The 16777-nt window shown below is 49.2% G+C and overlaps 6 protein-coding genes across 6 annotated transcripts; 2 read left to right on the top strand and 4 right to left on the bottom strand.

Annotated features, from left to right (window-relative positions):
* Positions 1–364: 364 nt before the first annotated feature.
* NCS57_00917500 (Methyltransf-25 domain-containing protein) lies at positions 365–1036 on the top strand (the record flags this gene model as incomplete). Its single annotated transcript, XM_053058958.1, has 1 exon — positions 365–1036. The coding sequence occupies one exon, from the start codon at positions 365–367 to the stop codon at positions 1034–1036; it is 672 nt and encodes a 223-aa protein (XP_052911029.1).
* Positions 1037–2436: 1400 nt separating this feature from the next.
* NCS57_00917400 (uncharacterized protein) lies at positions 2437–4710 on the bottom strand (the record flags this gene model as incomplete). Its single annotated transcript, XM_053058957.1, has 1 exon — positions 2437–4710. The coding sequence occupies one exon, from the start codon at positions 4708–4710 to the stop codon at positions 2437–2439; it is 2274 nt and encodes a 757-aa protein (XP_052911028.1).
* A 1588-nt stretch (positions 4711–6298) lies between these two features.
* NCS57_00917300 (uncharacterized protein) lies at positions 6299–7412 on the bottom strand (the record flags this gene model as incomplete). The annotated part of the gene is made up of 2 exons (XM_053058956.1): positions 6299–6700; positions 6771–7412. The coding sequence occupies 2 exons, from the start codon at positions 7410–7412 to the stop codon at positions 6299–6301; spliced, it is 1044 nt and encodes a 347-aa protein (XP_052911027.1).
* Positions 7413–9122: 1710 nt separating this feature from the next.
* On the bottom strand, positions 9123–10710 carry NCS57_00917200 (uncharacterized protein; the record flags this gene model as incomplete). Its single annotated transcript, XM_053058955.1, has 5 exons — positions 9123–9236; positions 9295–9396; positions 9465–9911; positions 9983–10045; positions 10114–10710. 5 exons carry the CDS (start codon positions 10708–10710, stop codon positions 9123–9125), a joined length of 1323 nt encoding a protein of 440 aa, XP_052911026.1.
* A 976-nt stretch (positions 10711–11686) lies between these two features.
* Positions 11687–13033, bottom strand: NCS57_00917100 (Pectinesterase domain-containing protein; the record flags this gene model as incomplete). Its single annotated transcript, XM_053058954.1, has 6 exons — positions 11687–11837; positions 11901–12049; positions 12125–12216; positions 12298–12345; positions 12403–12456; positions 12541–13033. 6 exons carry the CDS (start codon positions 13031–13033, stop codon positions 11687–11689), a joined length of 987 nt encoding a protein of 328 aa, XP_052911025.1.
* Positions 13034–14225: 1192 nt separating this feature from the next.
* Positions 14226–15528, top strand: NCS57_00917000 (putative endo-xylogalacturonan hydrolase A; the record flags this gene model as incomplete). Its single annotated transcript, XM_053058953.1, has 2 exons — positions 14226–14640; positions 14717–15528. 2 exons carry the CDS (start codon positions 14226–14228, stop codon positions 15526–15528), a joined length of 1227 nt encoding a protein of 408 aa, XP_052911024.1.
* Positions 15529–16777: the final 1249 nt, after the last annotated feature.

The following is a 16777-nucleotide window of genomic DNA, read 5'->3' as shown; positions in this document are numbered from 1 at the left end:
ACCGGATCAGCCACGAAGCTGGCTGCACCATGCATGCTACTTGTATGAGTGACGTTGGGTCTGTGCTGTGGTTGGAGAACGAGATGGAATAGTAACTCTTCGGATAACTAGGGAGCCATCTCATTACAGTTTGTCGATCATCATGACTAATACTGGTTAGGGGTATTTTGCTTTATGGTCGATGTGACGTGGGGTTCTCACACGAATGAGTCATACCGGACTCCAATCTGGCTGAACCAGAATAATAGCCTTGACTCCAACCTGTCTGAGAGATGAAATAGCGGTATATCTCCTTTCAGTACATTATCTTTCATTGAAGACCACCGGCGAAAACATTAACTCGATATATCCACGGTTTCAAGTCATGGAAGCACCAAGCGATGTAAAGGATCGCCTTCGGGCATCGTACAATGCCATGGCCTCGCAATACAATACCTGGACCGAACGCCATAATTACCTGCGTCAAAAGTACCTCAATGAACTTATCTCCTATTGCCCAGAGCTTGTCTCTACCAGCGACGGCAAACAACACGAAATCCTTGAGCTGGGATGTGGTTCTGGGAATCCCTTCCTCTCCACCTTACTCTCGCGGGCCCCTGCTGTACATGCACATGCCAATGACCTATCGGATGTACAACTTGACCTCGCACGCAAGAATCTCGCATCTCATGAAGGTCGCGCTACCTTCTATCCTGGCGACATGATGAAGCTGAAGTTTGCACCCGAGTCTCTCACCGCAGTGGTGGCACTGTATAGCATCATCCACCTCCAGCAGAAGGAGCAGGAGGAAATTTTTCGGCGCATTGGGAGCTGGCTTGCGCCTGGGGGTATTTTTCTATCTACATTTGACAAGAACAAGGAGTCTGGCATTGTGATGGACAAATGGCTTGACGACAAGGGGTGGATGTTCTGGAGTGGCCTTGGAAAGGATGAGACAGTTGCGGCTTTGCAGGCGAGCGGACTGAAAGTTGAGAAAGCTACGTTGGAGGGAGATGAAGAGGAAAAGTTCCTCTGGGTTATTGCTAGAAAGGCGTGAGGTAAACTAACCAGTTCATCCATTTTATTTATTAACATAGCACCTCCGACCAGCCTATTTCCACTCAAGCTACATGACAACGCAACAAAATCACGGTTTCACATTCCCCGATTGCCTGATATTGACTGAAGTGAGTGGGATTAGAGGCAGATGATTTCCATTCGCCTTAGCACTGCCTAGGAAGGTTGTCAACAACAGAAGCATTAAGAACGACTGACACCGTGAAGAAGCGGACAGCCAATCTCAACCACCCACGACATGCATGTACCAAGATTCACCCCATTCCTAGTACCATGCCGTTGATAAGATATGAGGGTTGAGGATGATTCGCGTAGGCACCTTGCAAAGTTGTTTAGTCGAGATGAAGCCTCAATTGAGAGCGGAACGTGACGTGAACATCAAAAGCTGCGTGGTGTGACTGCTGCAGTTTGGCTGTGCCCAGCCTACCACAAACAGGCGAAGTATTGTCTTGAAGGCAATTAAGAGAACCCCTAACTAAGGTCACCAGCAACCACTAACTAGCCAACTGAGGGCGCCCACCTTGCAGTGGTCGACACGAGCGAGGCGCCAAAACAGTTCCCTCCGACAGTGACAAGTTCCAAAGTACCTTCGCCGCCACAGAAGCAACAATCATCAGGCCGATGCCTGGTAGCCTCGTCTAATCTCCACCAAAGGGCAACCAAAACACCCCCCGCCCCCAACGTGCCGGGGGCGTTCCTTGACGTGGGGGCGAGCCTTGCTTGTCCACAGCCTGAGGAGGATGAGGTAGAGGGTTATCACCTAAGTTTTGACTTGGAACAGATACCGTAGTCTGTTGTGTTAGTTTTGGGATACTTCCCAGAGCTGTCAATGCAGCTGGCATTTCGAGCTCCTGGTTGAATCACTCCCTGGCTCACATATACGATGATACTTGTGGAAGCGAAGCGATGTGGGCGACCAGGCAAACCCCCACACGCCTTTTCCCTTCTCACAACAGTCTTACTGGGTGTTGAATCCCTGTCACGACCAAGTTACCCACAGCGCTAGGTAGGAATAGGAATGTCCGACACAGGCGTCTCGGTCTCTGTTCTCTGTTCCGCACTCTCGGGTAGGTAGGGAAAAGAACTCCATGGTTACTCAACATCCCCCTCTATGGGACATAGCGAGCTGGGCATCTAGGATATATTAGGGTGCATCCAAATCCAGTCAAACATGGGGTATCATTATGCACGGTCTTCTGGCTCAGATTTTCCATTCTTTGGGTTAGTCTTGTTTCTTTTGGTTTGTTCTCTGCTGAACCCATGTCAGTTCCCTTTAACTCCCACTGTCATCCATCGTGGTGCTTTTCACAGGATTCTATTGTTTCAGGGAGTCGTTCCAGTGAGTTTTCAAACTTTCGTACTGCTTGATAGATATTTCGTTCACCAGCGAAGTCTGGCTTTTACTGACAAGGCTTTCGAGCATATTGCGAGAATCTCCTTTAACCCCTCCTTAAGCTTTGGTTCGTCGGCTGTACCAGTGTATAATAGTCCAGTTGGTGGGTCCTGCAACATATCCATAAGAGCTTGCTGGCCATCATCTTCCCCTGCATTGGTATCCCTGGCGTCGTTCACTCTATCGTTCCTCTCTTCCTCGTCAACTGAAGCTGTTTCATAGTCGGGCCTCGCGTCCTGTTGAGTTGACAAGTCTGAATGGCTTTGTGTTCTCGCGGCCAGTATCATGGCTCGTTCGAGCATCACTGTTGTCTCTTTGGACCGGGGGGAACTGGCAATAAGTATCCACAGAACCTGGGGGAGCTTCATGAAGGTCGCCCATTCGATGGCACTCCAGACATCTGACTCGACCGGTCTGGGCTTCTCCATACTCTTGTGCATCTTGACCATTATCAGCTTTGCAATGTCGTGCCTAACTGGGCTCACCGCTGCCCAGCTCAGAGCATCGCGCTGCCGCTGATCTGAGCCAAAATCGGCTGTCTCCAACTTGGCAGAGCTTAAGAGTGCCCTCATGGCGTTCTCGAGCCCCGGCTCGAAAGCGATAAACAGTACAGTCTGGCCATTATAATTCTGAAGTACTGCGTCGACATGACGCATACGTTCCAGAATAAGGTGAATGGTGGCAACGTTACCCGATGCCGTTGCGGAATGCAATACCGTCCCCTGATGCTCTGATATTGCCTCCACATCAGCCCCTCGTTCCAGTAAGAGACTCAATATAGCCTCATGTCTCCTAGGCTGGAACTCAGGATTGCTTCTCTCCTCCTCGCTCAGGTCATCAGGGCCCCATATGTTTGAGTCCGACGTGATGCATCCAAGTGGGTTACAAGCATTATGCAACGGTGTTCTGTCCCGGAATGTTTTGTAGTTCACCGAGACTCTCCCTTTCGGGCCGAGCATCAGCTTGACCACACTCTCACAGCCAGCGTCGATCGCTCCGAATAATGCCCGTGATATTGTATCTTGTGATAACCCAATTGCTTCTCGATGGTCCAGCAGCAGTTCCACAATTTTGGTATGACCACGTGCAGCCGCCATGTTCAACGCATTCCGGCCATTCTTAGCTTGGCAGTTTCCATCAATGGGTGTTTTGGATCTTGTAAGCATGTCCAAAGCAATTTCTCGATGGCGGTAGCCACAGGCGAGTGCGAAAATCGGTACCGGTCTGTCGAGTATCTGGGCTGTACAGTCTGCGCCGGCGTCGATCAGGAGACGGGCGCAACCCGCGAAACCCCGCACACACGCAGTACCAAGTGGCGTGGCTTTGTTATCAGATGGCGTTTCCAGCTGAAGGTCTTCATTCTCTGACCGGCGGACAAGTAGCATTTTTACGATGCCTTCATTTTGGTGTTGGATTGCTGTCATTAGAGGGGTGCTTCCATCCCTGGCACGCATATCAAGCCTCGATCCTGCTTTAAGTAGCATACTGACAACCTCATCACGACCTTGGCAGATTGCCACGTGAAGGGCTGTCCAGGTGTTGGTAGAGTCAACTTTGTCAAGGGATGACAGGTCCTTTTCGAGAATGTGTTTGACTGCGCCAACATGGCCGTGGAGGGCTGCTACAAAGAGAGGTGTCCTCCCACTGCAATTGAAGACTTGCGTGCTGGCATCATGGTTGAGAAGCAGTTCAACCATATCTGCATGTCCGCGTCGACAGGCCAGACCCAGTGGTGTCTCGCCGTGTTCTCCCTTGGCCTCGATATCTGCGTTGTTTGCTAGAAGCTTCTTTGCAAGCTGTAGATTGCCTAAATAACAAGCAATGTGAAGGGGATGGTCATTTTTGTTGTCTGGCACCGTGGTCTGCGCACCAGCCTTGAGGAGGTCGATGGTAGCCTTCTTCAGATCTCGTTCGACGGCAATGTAAAGTGCCGTCTGGCCTTTTTCGTCTTTGGCGTTGATCCTCGACTTACTCGCTCCATCCAGCATGGCCGTGAGTTTCTCGATTTCTGCGTCGCTGGAAGGGTGGTTGTCTTGATGCATGTCTCGAAAGAAGGCATGCCAAGAGTTCTGATTGTCATCGCTGCCCTCAAGGCTTTTGCTCTCAAGTTCGGTGAGGTTTTCAGTCGGAGGTCCATGGATGTTTTGATCAACTGCCGTCTCGCCCTCGTTTGGGGAAGTTGGCACTGCGATTTCTCCGGCCCTCAGCCCATCCTCTGTGCGGGTAGCAGTCTGATGATGAGTGACTTCTTCAGACTCCATGGTATTCAGGATTAAAAGAAGAGGAGAAGAAAAAGTACGCTCAAAAACAACGCGAGATTAAGAACAAACTTGAGCAATATAAGGGTTTGGAAAGCATACCAAGCAACAAGAAAACACTGTGGTTGAAGTGATCTCAGGGGTTAGAAGTATTGCGGCGTTCTTTCTTGACTGACTCACCGACTGTTGCTCCAAGTTCGGTCAGTGCTTTCTGGTCTTGCATCAGCAAGAAGCGAGTGCCAGATCTGGCTTCATTTTTCATGGCGCAACTCATCGTCTCATCTCCCTGTGGTGCCCCGCTTTCAGGCAACAGGTGACAACGATGACTGCATATTACCGAGCTTACTGGTGAGGTGCTGCCCCAATAATCGTCCGGGTTCTCCCAAACCAACCTGCCCAATGTTGTCGCCGAGTAACACTGAGAAATTTGTCTGTTGTTTAGTTATGCTTGGCATTCTCTTTCTCTAACGCTCGTTAATTTTTAGTCTCAGTAAGCTAGATCCTTGGAATTCGCCCCCTGTATCTCACATTTGAATCATGTGCTACACCTGATTTTGTTTCGAGTTCGTCACTTATGTATTTATGTCACGACTTCTCTATAGGTGGAAAGGCTGGCAACAATCTCCCTGCTCGATTTCGCCCACTAGCGCATTATTCGCGTATGTCTCGCTAGTGACCTTGGCCATTCTATATAATTGATCTGTGTTCAAGATACAATGTTTCAGTTATCATGGTGCCACTCTCGCAGATGATAACAATGTTCCATTCGCGGAATGAGGACGTCAGCTATGGTAAGCCATCGAGAATCACAGCCTTTCAAACAACGCTGCAACTGCGAGACCATAGTCATCTATTTACAGTCAAGAGCACTGTTACTTAAAAAGAAAGTGGTTGCTTTTCTCCGTCATAAATGATTTCTATGCTAACAACAATAACACAAGGCCCCCAGCTAGCAAAAAGAATTTGATGAGACTGGGACTCGAACCCAGGAGGATTGCTCCATCAGGAATCTTAGGTTGTTAAGGTGACCTTAACCTGACGCCATAACCAACTCGGCCATCTCACCGGAGGGTCTCGGGGGACCCGCTTGATGGTGTCAGGCAAAGCCCAACCGCATCATAATGGCCGAGGATGCTGCATTAGGTACTTAGTCTCCCTAGGCGGTTGACTAAGACCTCATTTTGCTCCTGGCCTAGTTCTCCTTCATAAATCTGTGGAGGCTCTGATAAACATATAGACAGGAATCTTTGTCAAGTCTACCGGTTCTCGTGTTGAGAGTTAATGGCTCGAGCAAATGTTTACTTCATCAATCGTAATCCGTCCCTCACTACTGGTAAAACTCTCGGAAGATGCACTGGACTACAAAAACATAGCGATGAGCGCGCAGTGCTTTAGTGAACTAGGATTGGGCGTGCTCTGGTGGCTTCTTTTGATGCACTAACGACCGAATTTCTATCGTCATCCGGCCCAACTGCCTATCTCAAAACCCCTGCTTCCCTAGACCGGCATGTTCGCAAAGCCGTATTCCCTGTTGTCTTGACTCTTTGCGTCAACTCCGTCGGACCAGGGACATAAGAGCACTTGTCTTGACTTAAGGCCCGCCAGGAGTGTTGGGGGAAGTATCAAGCCAACGATCGCCCATGGCGCGAACATAGTTGCGGCCGTAGACGCAATAGTAGAAGCCACGGCGGTTGTTTGCATTGGGAGACCACACGATGATGTGGCCACCAACTGACAGCCACGAGTTGGTGCAGGAGTTGTAAACCCCGTTTTGAACTGTGTATGCCGTCTGGCCCTGGTTCTTCCACACAGCAAAGAAGTCGTTGGGGTTGCCGTTACACACGTAGCTGTTGCCAGTTTCGATGGTGCGAACAACATCAAAGCCAGCGCTGATCCAGGACGTAGCCGCGTTGGCAGACCAGCCGATAGAGTAAGACCTTGATGTCGTGTGATATGTTGAGCAGCCGATGTGTCCAGGGCACTGCATGGGCTCCTAGGTTTATACGTCAGCTCCTGTGATTTTCCAAACCCCCTATGGCCAATAGGTGAATAGCAGGACTTACACTGAGCTGGATGTTCAGCGGGTTTTGGTGCGGGTTTCCGTTTCCAACTCTGCGAGTCTGTGAGGTCCAGATACCGCAAGGGGTCTGTCGTTTATCAAGGTGATTTTCCTTGACGATCTTGTCTACCTCGGCCTGGCTCAGCTCGGCCGGGGCCACATCTGAAGGTGACTCCGACTCGACCTTTCCCTCGAAGACGTCCATTGCCTGAGTAACCTCAAGGGGCCCATCGGGGAAGCATGTCTTGAGTCCTCGTTTGCCCAAAGGCTTCAACTCGACACTCCCAGGAAGAGACACAATACAGTTAACGACCAATTCTGTCTCGCTTGCGATACGACCACATTCAATAGCGTCATCACCGCCGCCAATTGAGTAAGACTTATCGCCAACCGTGAGGTTACCGCTACCGTTCTCGTCAACCTTGAAAGCAATGGCGTGATTCTCAAAGGGGGCCGAAGCAAGAGATTCGGAGCAAGAGTTGGCAATCGCTTCCGACTGATCTTTGTTCCACACTGTGACAGCGGCTTGGGATGCTTCCTTACTGAGTTCCAAGACAATGTGGACGTCTTGGGTCTTCTCAGAGCGGAGGATTGGATTCGCAAGAACCACTGGCACGAGAGCCAGGAACAGTTCGTTGGCCCTCATGACGATGAGGTGGAGGAGGATCAGATTGTGCTGGGGAAAAGAAGGACAAGGAACTTGCTGCAGGGCTACTTGGCTCGATGCTAGAAGTCTGAGAAGAAAGAGAAATAAATCCAAGGAGGGACAGAATTTATATATTTATATTTTTTTGGGCAAGCCTCTGGTCTCCTTTCACACACTCAGTAATGGATGCTATCAGCCACAATCTGTTGAGCAAGGATTTCATCCTTCTATGTCTAGGCGTCAACTGGGACATACTACCTTCCTCTTCCAGAGTTCACATTCGCGCGACTGGGCAGATAATCATGAGGCCTATTGAAAAAAGAGTCCGTATTGGGGCCTGGAAATGTCCATGTTGATTCGCTGCGCCGTGGTCCGACGGAGTTGACACAAAGAGTCAGGGCAACACCACACCGCTTATTATAGTTACATTCGCCAATGATATTAAGATGAGGATTATCTTTACAAATAGTAGGTGGGTAAGACGAGAATTGCCGACAGGTAGCCTGCCGCAACTGTATGCCACTGTGCCACAGTACCAGGGGTAGCTGGAACTCACATAGAAAAATAACAAGGCCAGAGGATAGCGAAGAGTCTGATAAGACATATGTTCACTCTTACCCTCCTGTTTTCCCGACTTTCAGATCTTGATATACCTCTTTTCAAGGCCTCGCCACAGCTCACCACCTGTTGTAACCCCTCCAACCATTCTCCTTTGCCAAGGCTAACCTGCTGCGCCGCTTCTTCGCTACCATTTTAGCCGAAGGCAACTGAGACAATTTACCCTCTGCCAATGACATCTCTAAGTTATGCTCGTGATAGGAATAAGCCACTATAGGCCCCGTATTCAGTGCTGCCTCTTCATGCCACGCTTACATGTCAGCCTATATGGCTTCCATAATCGGGGACTTGGCGCTATTCAACCACTGAGTAAGTGTTGTCGGCGCAATCCGTGGTTAGGTGGCGACACACAGTCTCCACAGCTTCTACAACTCTGACAACGATGATAGCAAAGGTTCCCAGCAGTAAGACCAGGTACTCGGGTAAATCGTCAGACCACTTAAGCTTAGAGATCACGGCGTGGGTTGGATACTATCCACAACCGCTTAATAGGCGACACCTGCTCGACGCGTCACAGACAGGACAGTGGTAAATCTTGGGTTGTCTATGTGTCTTGTATCTCCTTATGTCGTTTGTTCCCTGCTTGTACCTGCTAACAGTCCGCGTTTATTGGGAGTCCTTGGTCCTCCTCCATGCGGCATCCCTTCGTCAAATTCCAAGGTGAAGCACTTAGCAAGCCACACCGCGCCCTCCTGCCCGTGAATGCCTTGCGATCACGTCCCCTCTACCTTTCTTGACAGGGAGATACAATACCATAGTGAATATTCCTTTTCGTACTCGTGACGGCGACATTCCCATTCTCACAATCAAGACGAGTGGTAGGCAGAAGAGAAAAGGGGGAGTTCATTCGCCTCAAGGTAATCTTGGACTCATGCAAGCTCAATCAACAAGAGAAATGCCGATGAAAATACAAGAGATGGACAAAACAAAAATAATCACCCAGTCACCTGTCACCCATCAACACCATGGCCCACTCACTCGTAAAGAACAAAATGCTTCCCTCTCCACTCTGATGCAACCCCCGCGCCTGTCTCTGGGTTACTCCGGCGGCAATCGTGAATCCGTTCTAATGGGCAATTTTGCCTCTGCATCTTAGATGCAGTTGATGTCCAGAAGAGATTTGTCCAGATTGGTACAGACCCAAGTGGCCGTCTTTCCGCTCGGGGGAGACACGCTGATGTTGTGTGCCTGAATATTGTGGCATTTCTAAATATCGCAAGGTTAACCTCCCTGCCTGTATGGAATGGGACAAGTGGAAACGTACCGAGGTATCACTGCAGACTAGGGTTCCCACCTTCGGGTCGTACTTCTTAGAGGTTGTCCCATACACATTCTTGAAAAGGATGTCCGAAATAATCATGCTGGACTTGGATTTAATGTTAGTGACTTATGTGTTTGGGAGACAAAGGGGGTGGCGGGGATGACTCGACTTACAGGATATTCGTTGCAGAGAGTCAGATTCTTTTGACCGTAGCACTGGGTAAGCTCGATAGCCCAGTCATTATTGGTGTTAAAGACTCCATCATACGTTACGTTTTTGACGTAGCCAGAGCCACCACCTCCAGATAGCGAGGACTGGAAGTTCGTGAACGCACCAGGCCAGACCTTGATGCGGGCACCGTCCGATGCATTAGACAGGGAAACATTATAGACATAGATATTCTCGACAATATCAAACTCGTCAGGGTACTGCCCTAGTGACCCAACAGAGATTCCGTGTGAGCCGTTGCAATTGAGGCCTTGGACGACCATGTTGGTGCTGTTGGGTTTAAATGATACACAGTCGTCGTCGTTGTTGATGATCGAGTTCTGGATCACCACCGAATCAGAGCGATAAGTGTCCCACCCGTCCGAGTTCTTGGCAAGATTCGCGCTTGTGCTCTGTAGCCGCCATTAGTCAGTTTGATGTCCCCAGGGATGTCCATGTTTGTATCCGAGAAGGCTCAACCTACCACAGCCTGCAAGTTAAGATCGCTGACAACAATGTTGGAACTGTTAGCGATGAGGTTGAACCACTATTCAGCTGTCAGCAAAAGATCAATCGCCACTGTTCAAGTTTGTCTTGCCGACAATGAAGACTTACGCTTGGTGGGTTGTCCATGCGCAAACCGGTCACTGAGCCTCCGTGAAGCCCGTCGACCAAGAAAAGGACCGGACGCTGGAGTAAAGGATCAACAGCCAAACCATCGTACCACGGCTGGCCATTCCCATTGATGCGGCCAACTCCCTTGCCAAAGATATTGACATCTCTGCCGCCAAATTTCCACATGGCCGAAGCATTCTGGTAGGCATACTTGAACGAGTGCTCCTTCCAGTAGTTAATGTCCCCGCTAAAGTTGACGGTACCCAAGATAGCAACATCAACATGATTGAGGAAAGTCAAGTCCAGAGGGGATGCAATGGTGTAGTTCTTGTACAAGACTACTGTCCCACCATAGTTGCACTGGCGGAAGGCGCTGAGGATCTTGCCAGCATCATCGCCTCCATGATGGCTTGGTTCGACGAAGCAGTATCTGCCACGATGACGAGGAGGCGAGACGGGATAATGACCTCCAGGGGCGTGCGGCCAAGGCTTAATTTCGGGGCGTGCCAAAGAGGTATGTCCATGGAATGAACCGGCAACAGCATCTACGATGCTGGCCAGATAGGTAAGGGCGACGACACTCGCGTAGAGAACCATGGTAGAAGTTTGTCGATGTCTTTTGTGGTCGGCTTGGATTTGGGCCACAATAGACTTCGTTATGTTCTCTTATCTGTCTATTTATGTTAGTTGGCTGATCCTGGAAGCAGCCACGTTGTGGCCTCATGTTCTGTCTCCACAAGGAGTGGGTAACTAGTATCCCCGTTTGTGTGACAGCCATTGACGTAGGTGAGATTATCAAATTTCGAGTTCCCTACAGCCACTGAAAGACTTGTGGGGGCTTGACCGGGAGAGAGTCATGGTCAGACAGGGATCTAGAGGGGAACCCATCAACTCCAGCTTGTTTGGGGGTTTGCAGAAACTGACCGGTTTTGAATTGGTTTTACCCTCTTTGGCCAATCTTGGGCTTGGAGGAATACCTTAAACCAAATACGAGCTGCTTAACATAGACTAAGCTAATCGCCAGTTCTCTTTGGTGGAACAACCTCAATCCGTTCGTTTTCTCGGCATCTCACATCCGTTCTTTAATTTAGTGTGCACTAGTCTTAACCTTCTCTCTGAACCGTGACTATGAAAGGGGAACGTTACCCTTGTCGTTGATTGAGGAACGGCTAGCCGCGCAAGGGCCCAGCTTCCCCGCAATATATCCCCACGGCATGATTGGGGTCACTCACTATGGAAGTGTCGCAGTCTTTAGTAGTAAACGAGAGTTCATGGATAGTCGCGATATGACTGCTTATCGACTTGGCCACCCAAAACAGAATTCCGCCCTTGAAAAGTTGTGTAATTGGTCTAATTATTTCCACGCTTTCCTGTCTACAGACGACTTTGACCGGCACATTGAGACATAATTGTGACCATCATTTTCACTGAAAAAGGTGACCACAAAAGACAAACAGCTTATTTTCAAGCTTAGGTTGGATAGCTATGTAACCCTAGGCTATAAATTGATAAGGAGGGCCGAATGAGGTCTTGTCTTGGTGCATTCCGCCCCGTAAAGCTACTCAAGTGCGCCTCAGTACGTGTGATCAATCCAAGCTGAACCTGCAGGGAAAAGATCAGACAGGCCAACAGCAGCTGTTGCTTTAGTTTCAAACTGGCGGGCCGTGGTCGTTGCACCAGCTCCGCTGTTGCTGTACTCCATGAAAGTTCTTAACCACGGGATCCTGCTTGTTAGCATCAAAGACATTTCGGGTTGGATAATTGGAAATGGGCGGCATAAAACATACGGTGTGGCAGATGGAGCCATTGTGTTCCAGCCATGGGCATTGATGATGTTGGATAAAGAGCAGTACTGGTAGATAACGCGGGCATCAACACCCCAGGGTCGACCAAGATAGACGCCGCTAGTAGCAGTGTATCCGGCGGCGGCTTCGATCTGGCCAGGGCAGTGAGCATTTGTTACTCTTGATAGATCGGATGTAAATTTGCAAGGGGAAGGGGAAAAACTTACCGTCGAGTTGTTAATGACGTACCAGGTTGTTTCTGAAGTGGTGGCGCGATGCATGGCCGTGATGGCGCCTCCTGCAGTGGATCTGATCGTACCTGAATCACAGGAGACAAATATTAGCGCCTTTTGATGGTCTCTTTAAATTTTGTTTCACTGGGAAGGAGACGGCGGTATACATTGCTCAAACCAAGCCGAGGCATCACCAAAGATGTAATCGACAGCCCCTAGGAGGATGTCAGGATATCCAGCTGTGAGAGAAAGGGAGAATTGTCAAGTTATACCTTGAATCAAGCACTTCTTGTAGTATTGGTTTCCAGAGTGAGCAAATAGCGTATCTGAGAGAAACGTGAGTATCTGTGGAGCATGCACATAGAAGTCATCGCCTCTGAAACGAGATCGACGACGACAAGCAAACTTACCTTGGTATCCGTAGAACCCGCACCCGTAGAAGCTCTGCTGATCGCCACGACTGGTAAATGCAATTGCTTGGCTTCCCACAAATGAGTTTACAACATCGATATTGTACATTTTGAAGTTGGTGCCCCTGGCGTCGACAGTGGAGCTGGCCTCATCGCTTCCCGCAACTGTGGAATTCTCAGAATGCTTGATGGTGACCTGGTTTTCAGCATAGGAAGAGGTGTCGGTCGAATACCCGTAGAGCGTCAAAGCGCCCTTGTAAGCATTGATGACGACTTGCTCCTCGTAGGTGCCGGGGTACATAAAAATGCAGGCTGTCGACGAGGTGCTTCCAATCCCAAGAGCGGCGACGGCCGCTCCTAGTGACGCGTACTCGCCTGAGGACGCCCCAGAGGCCCTGACACTCAGGCACCCACTAGGCGTAGAGGTCCTCGGGCTGCAAGAGACGCCCAGGACGGCGAAAGAAAGGATCATAGATGTAAGAGAAAACTGCATTGTGGACAGTTGGAATCGTGTTTGGAGTTAGGGTTTACTCAAGTTGGGCTGAGTTATTGAAAATTCTGTGCAAGAGAAAGTTGCCAAAGACGAGATTGATTACTTATGGAACATATGGGGGACGAAAGGCAGAGGCAGCGAGCTCTAACTTTGATGATTGTGGCCTGGGCGGCTAAACGCACATTTCTCTATTGGTTGGATAGGTATTGATGTCAACGCTTTGAACCAATTCCATCCGCATCAGAGAAGTGGCGAAGAAACACACGATGCATCCAAACATTTTAGTCCTTTTTTTCCTTTCTAATTTCCACCTGTTAGCTGAGGCCATAGCATCCGTTTTATCCGAATAACATGGAAGTTGGCATGGTTGAATCTATCGAAAGGCCTATAGATGGTGGGTTTTCAGATGGGAAGCAGGGGATAGAGAGGATGCCAAAAAGTAGCGTCGTTCTACTGGTCAGACAGGTTCCCCGTAAACACCAAATTTTAGAGGAGCATGGAGAACTCACATGGGCTCAGGCTAAATGTGGCGGGTATTTACTGCCGTGATATCCTGAAACGCTTCATCGGACAGAAGGAAGGGTTTGTTGAAAGGCTGTGTGGTACGTCTAAAATAGAAGACCTTTCTCCAGCTACGCCAACCCCCGCACCCGCATTGGGGCCCCAGGAAATGAGGGGCGTTGTTGTGGGGGTGATTGACCAAAGAAATTATGTTGGTTGAAATAGGACCAGTGCCCTATTGACTCGGCTCTTTCAGGGGTAAGCCAGGGACGGCCGGCTTCCGCCTTCGCGCCGTTGGGTCCGTGACATTGGCTACCAAAACCACGGGAAACTCATACGAGTGATCATTGACTCTTGGGGGATCGGCATTTTAGTGCAAACTTGATGTGCCGAATTCCGAATATATAGTGCGAGGGCCCGGAGGAAACCTGGTTTACCACCATCCTGTCATGTGCCTTGTGTGTGACACCTAGGACCGAGAAAATCCACCAATAGAGAGAAATTCAAAGCTATGTTTCTGGTTCGGGTGATGCCAGGTAACGGAGCAGGCTTATGGATGCTCACAGCGGTATCGAAATCATCAAGTCGACTATTGATATAAAGTACCATGAGAGGTCATCCATACAACTGCGTGCTTCATCGATTAGAACACGGCCTTCTACACCAAAATTTCTTTCATAAACTGTTCATCATGGCGCCCAAGTCTTTTCTTCTCGTGTCGGTTGCTATTGCATGCCTCTTCAGTCTTGCAACCGCTGAGCCCATCCCCGTCATCCCGGACCGCGTCCAGCTGCAACCTCGAGGGACAACTTGCACACCTCAGACGGGTGGCTCTCCCTCTGTGGATGACGTCCCAGCAATTCAGTCCGCTATCAACGCCTGCCCTAGTGGTACCATCGTCATCCCCAGCGGACAGACATATCATATCAACAGCCAGCTCTCCTTTTCAGGCTGCAGCGGATGCACTCTCCAGCTCAACGGAGAGCTCTCTGTATCCACTGACTTCACCTACTGGGACGGCAAGGGACAGATCATCCACATACAGAACATCAATGGTGCAACCATCACCGGTTCTGGGACCATCAACGGCAATGGTCAGGCAAGCTGTACGTATTATGAAGCGTTTGCGCTGCCCATGGTTTTTTGCTTGCAAGAAAGGTTGACGTCTAACACCAATCGCAGGGGATCACATCATCACAACCCCCTCCTACAAGCGTCCCTACTTGATCCGCGTAGATGGTTCCACAAACATCAAAATGAGCGGCATCACTATCAAGGCTGCGCCCAGTTTCCATGTTGTCACCGGTGGCAACTCAAAAAACATTCACTATTCCGACTTGACACTCTACTCTGTGAGCACCTCGGCCAATGTCGCCCATAACACAGATGGCTTTGACATTGGCCCAGCCTCGTTCGTGACAGTTGAGAACACCAAAGTCACCAATGACGATGACTGTGTCGTTCTCAAGCCTGGCGCCAGCTATGTAACCACTACTGGTGTAACCTGTGTTGGTTCTCACGGCCTCTCAGTTGGCAGCCTGGCTGGAAGCTCAGGCTCGAACGATATAGTGACAAACAGCATCTTCAAGAACTGCACTATGAGTGGTGGTATGAAGGCAGCGGGTATCAAGTACTATCCAGGTGGCTCAACCCATGGCACTGGGAGCGTCTCCAATGTCACTTGGGAGGATATCATCTGTGACTCATGCACCTACGCCATTCAGATCTCAACCTGCTATTCTTCCACGGCAGCTGATTGCTCAACTAATCCATCGACGGGCAAGATTAGCGACGTGGTCTTCTCCGGATTTTCTGGCACCACTTCTGGACACTACAAGGATGTTGTGGCTGACATGGACTGTTCTGTAGCTGGCACATGTGGGATCCAGATACAGGACTTCACTGTCAAAGCGCCTAGCGGAGCGAACAAAGTTCTCTGTGCTAATACTCCTGCCAATCTGGGTGTCACCTGCACTTCGGGTGCTTCGGGATAAGCCAGGGGGTTATATGGGTTTCTAGTATTAAATGTTAAGAATAGCAATAATAGGTTGTTATTCTTATAGGTGTCAAGATGTCAAGTTTTAAGTGCCGGCACGAGAGGGAGGGGCTTGAGGCAAACAACGGCCGCGTACCTTGGCAACCTCTCGCCGCATCCATCTTCCCGATTGTTGTATATTACAGTGAGAATGTCTTCGCAGCTGGTTGAGATTATCAACGTTGCATCTCCCGGATTTAGGGCGCATTGTCTCATCGCCTAACAACAGCTCCAAGGAGGTTTAATTCGTCCAATACCGCCACCAACTTGGCAGCCCATTCGTATCTGTCGTGTAATTGGTCCTCATAATCTCGATGGCGAATGCTAATTCGATTTGTAACATGCATTTTAAGTAACCCACCCTTCAAGCGCCTCCCTGAGAATTACCATGCATGCCGTAATCACAAGTCATCCGCGTGCAGGAATGTACTGTTAGTGTGTATCGCGACTATCGCCCAAACAAGTAGTTCCAAGCCTTGGCATTGGAATCTGACAAATGCAATTTCAGCTTGTACCCAGGGGGCTGACTAATGATAGGCCGCCCCTCTGTTTATCATAGAGGGGGCATCATAACCTGTAACTGCGTCACTGCTGTAACCGCCTTGCGCACCGTAATTGCCTTATTTCTCCACGAATTAAAGTCTAATCTTAATAAAAATACTATTAATAAATAGCGCTTAATTTAATTAATTGATTCTATTAATTTAAGTCTTCTTGAGGCTATTTCTATATTATTGTGTGTAAGTGAATATGATGCCTAGTCTTAGGCCCGCGACGGCGGCATAGGAATTATTATCTTGGCCACTATAATGCATGCCTTGACCCTCTCGTTATCCGAGTAGTTATTAGGCACGCGATTATAGCCGAATCTGCCCTAATCTTCTCGGCGTGATAGATCTTCTTCCTGATCGCTATTTTTAGGCGAATAATCCCCTCTTTTGGCCGCTAAAGCGGCTTATGTAAATCCTTTGATCTATATATTTATAATGACCTTAATATCATTATAATCCTCCTCCTCGTTACCGAGTAATAGCAGCGTTAAGTCTCCTAATAATACTAAGAGCATATCTTTAGGTATATTATCTAGCTGACCTCGTAAGGCTATTGCCTCTCGCAAGGCAGTAGCCTTATTAAGGTCGGCTAAATAGTCGGCGGCCTCGGGAATAGCTTTAAGAATATACTAACCCTAAATTTAATACTAGAAGTCT

The sequence above is a fragment of the Fusarium keratoplasticum genome, chromosome 7 (genome assembly GCF_025433545.1).
Source record: "Fusarium keratoplasticum isolate Fu6.1 chromosome 7, whole genome shotgun sequence".
Lineage (NCBI taxonomy): Eukaryota > Fungi > Ascomycota > Sordariomycetes > Hypocreales > Nectriaceae > Fusarium > Fusarium keratoplasticum.
The sequence above is the reverse complement of the archived record's forward strand: the minus strand, read 5'-3'. Positions and strand labels throughout refer to the sequence as shown.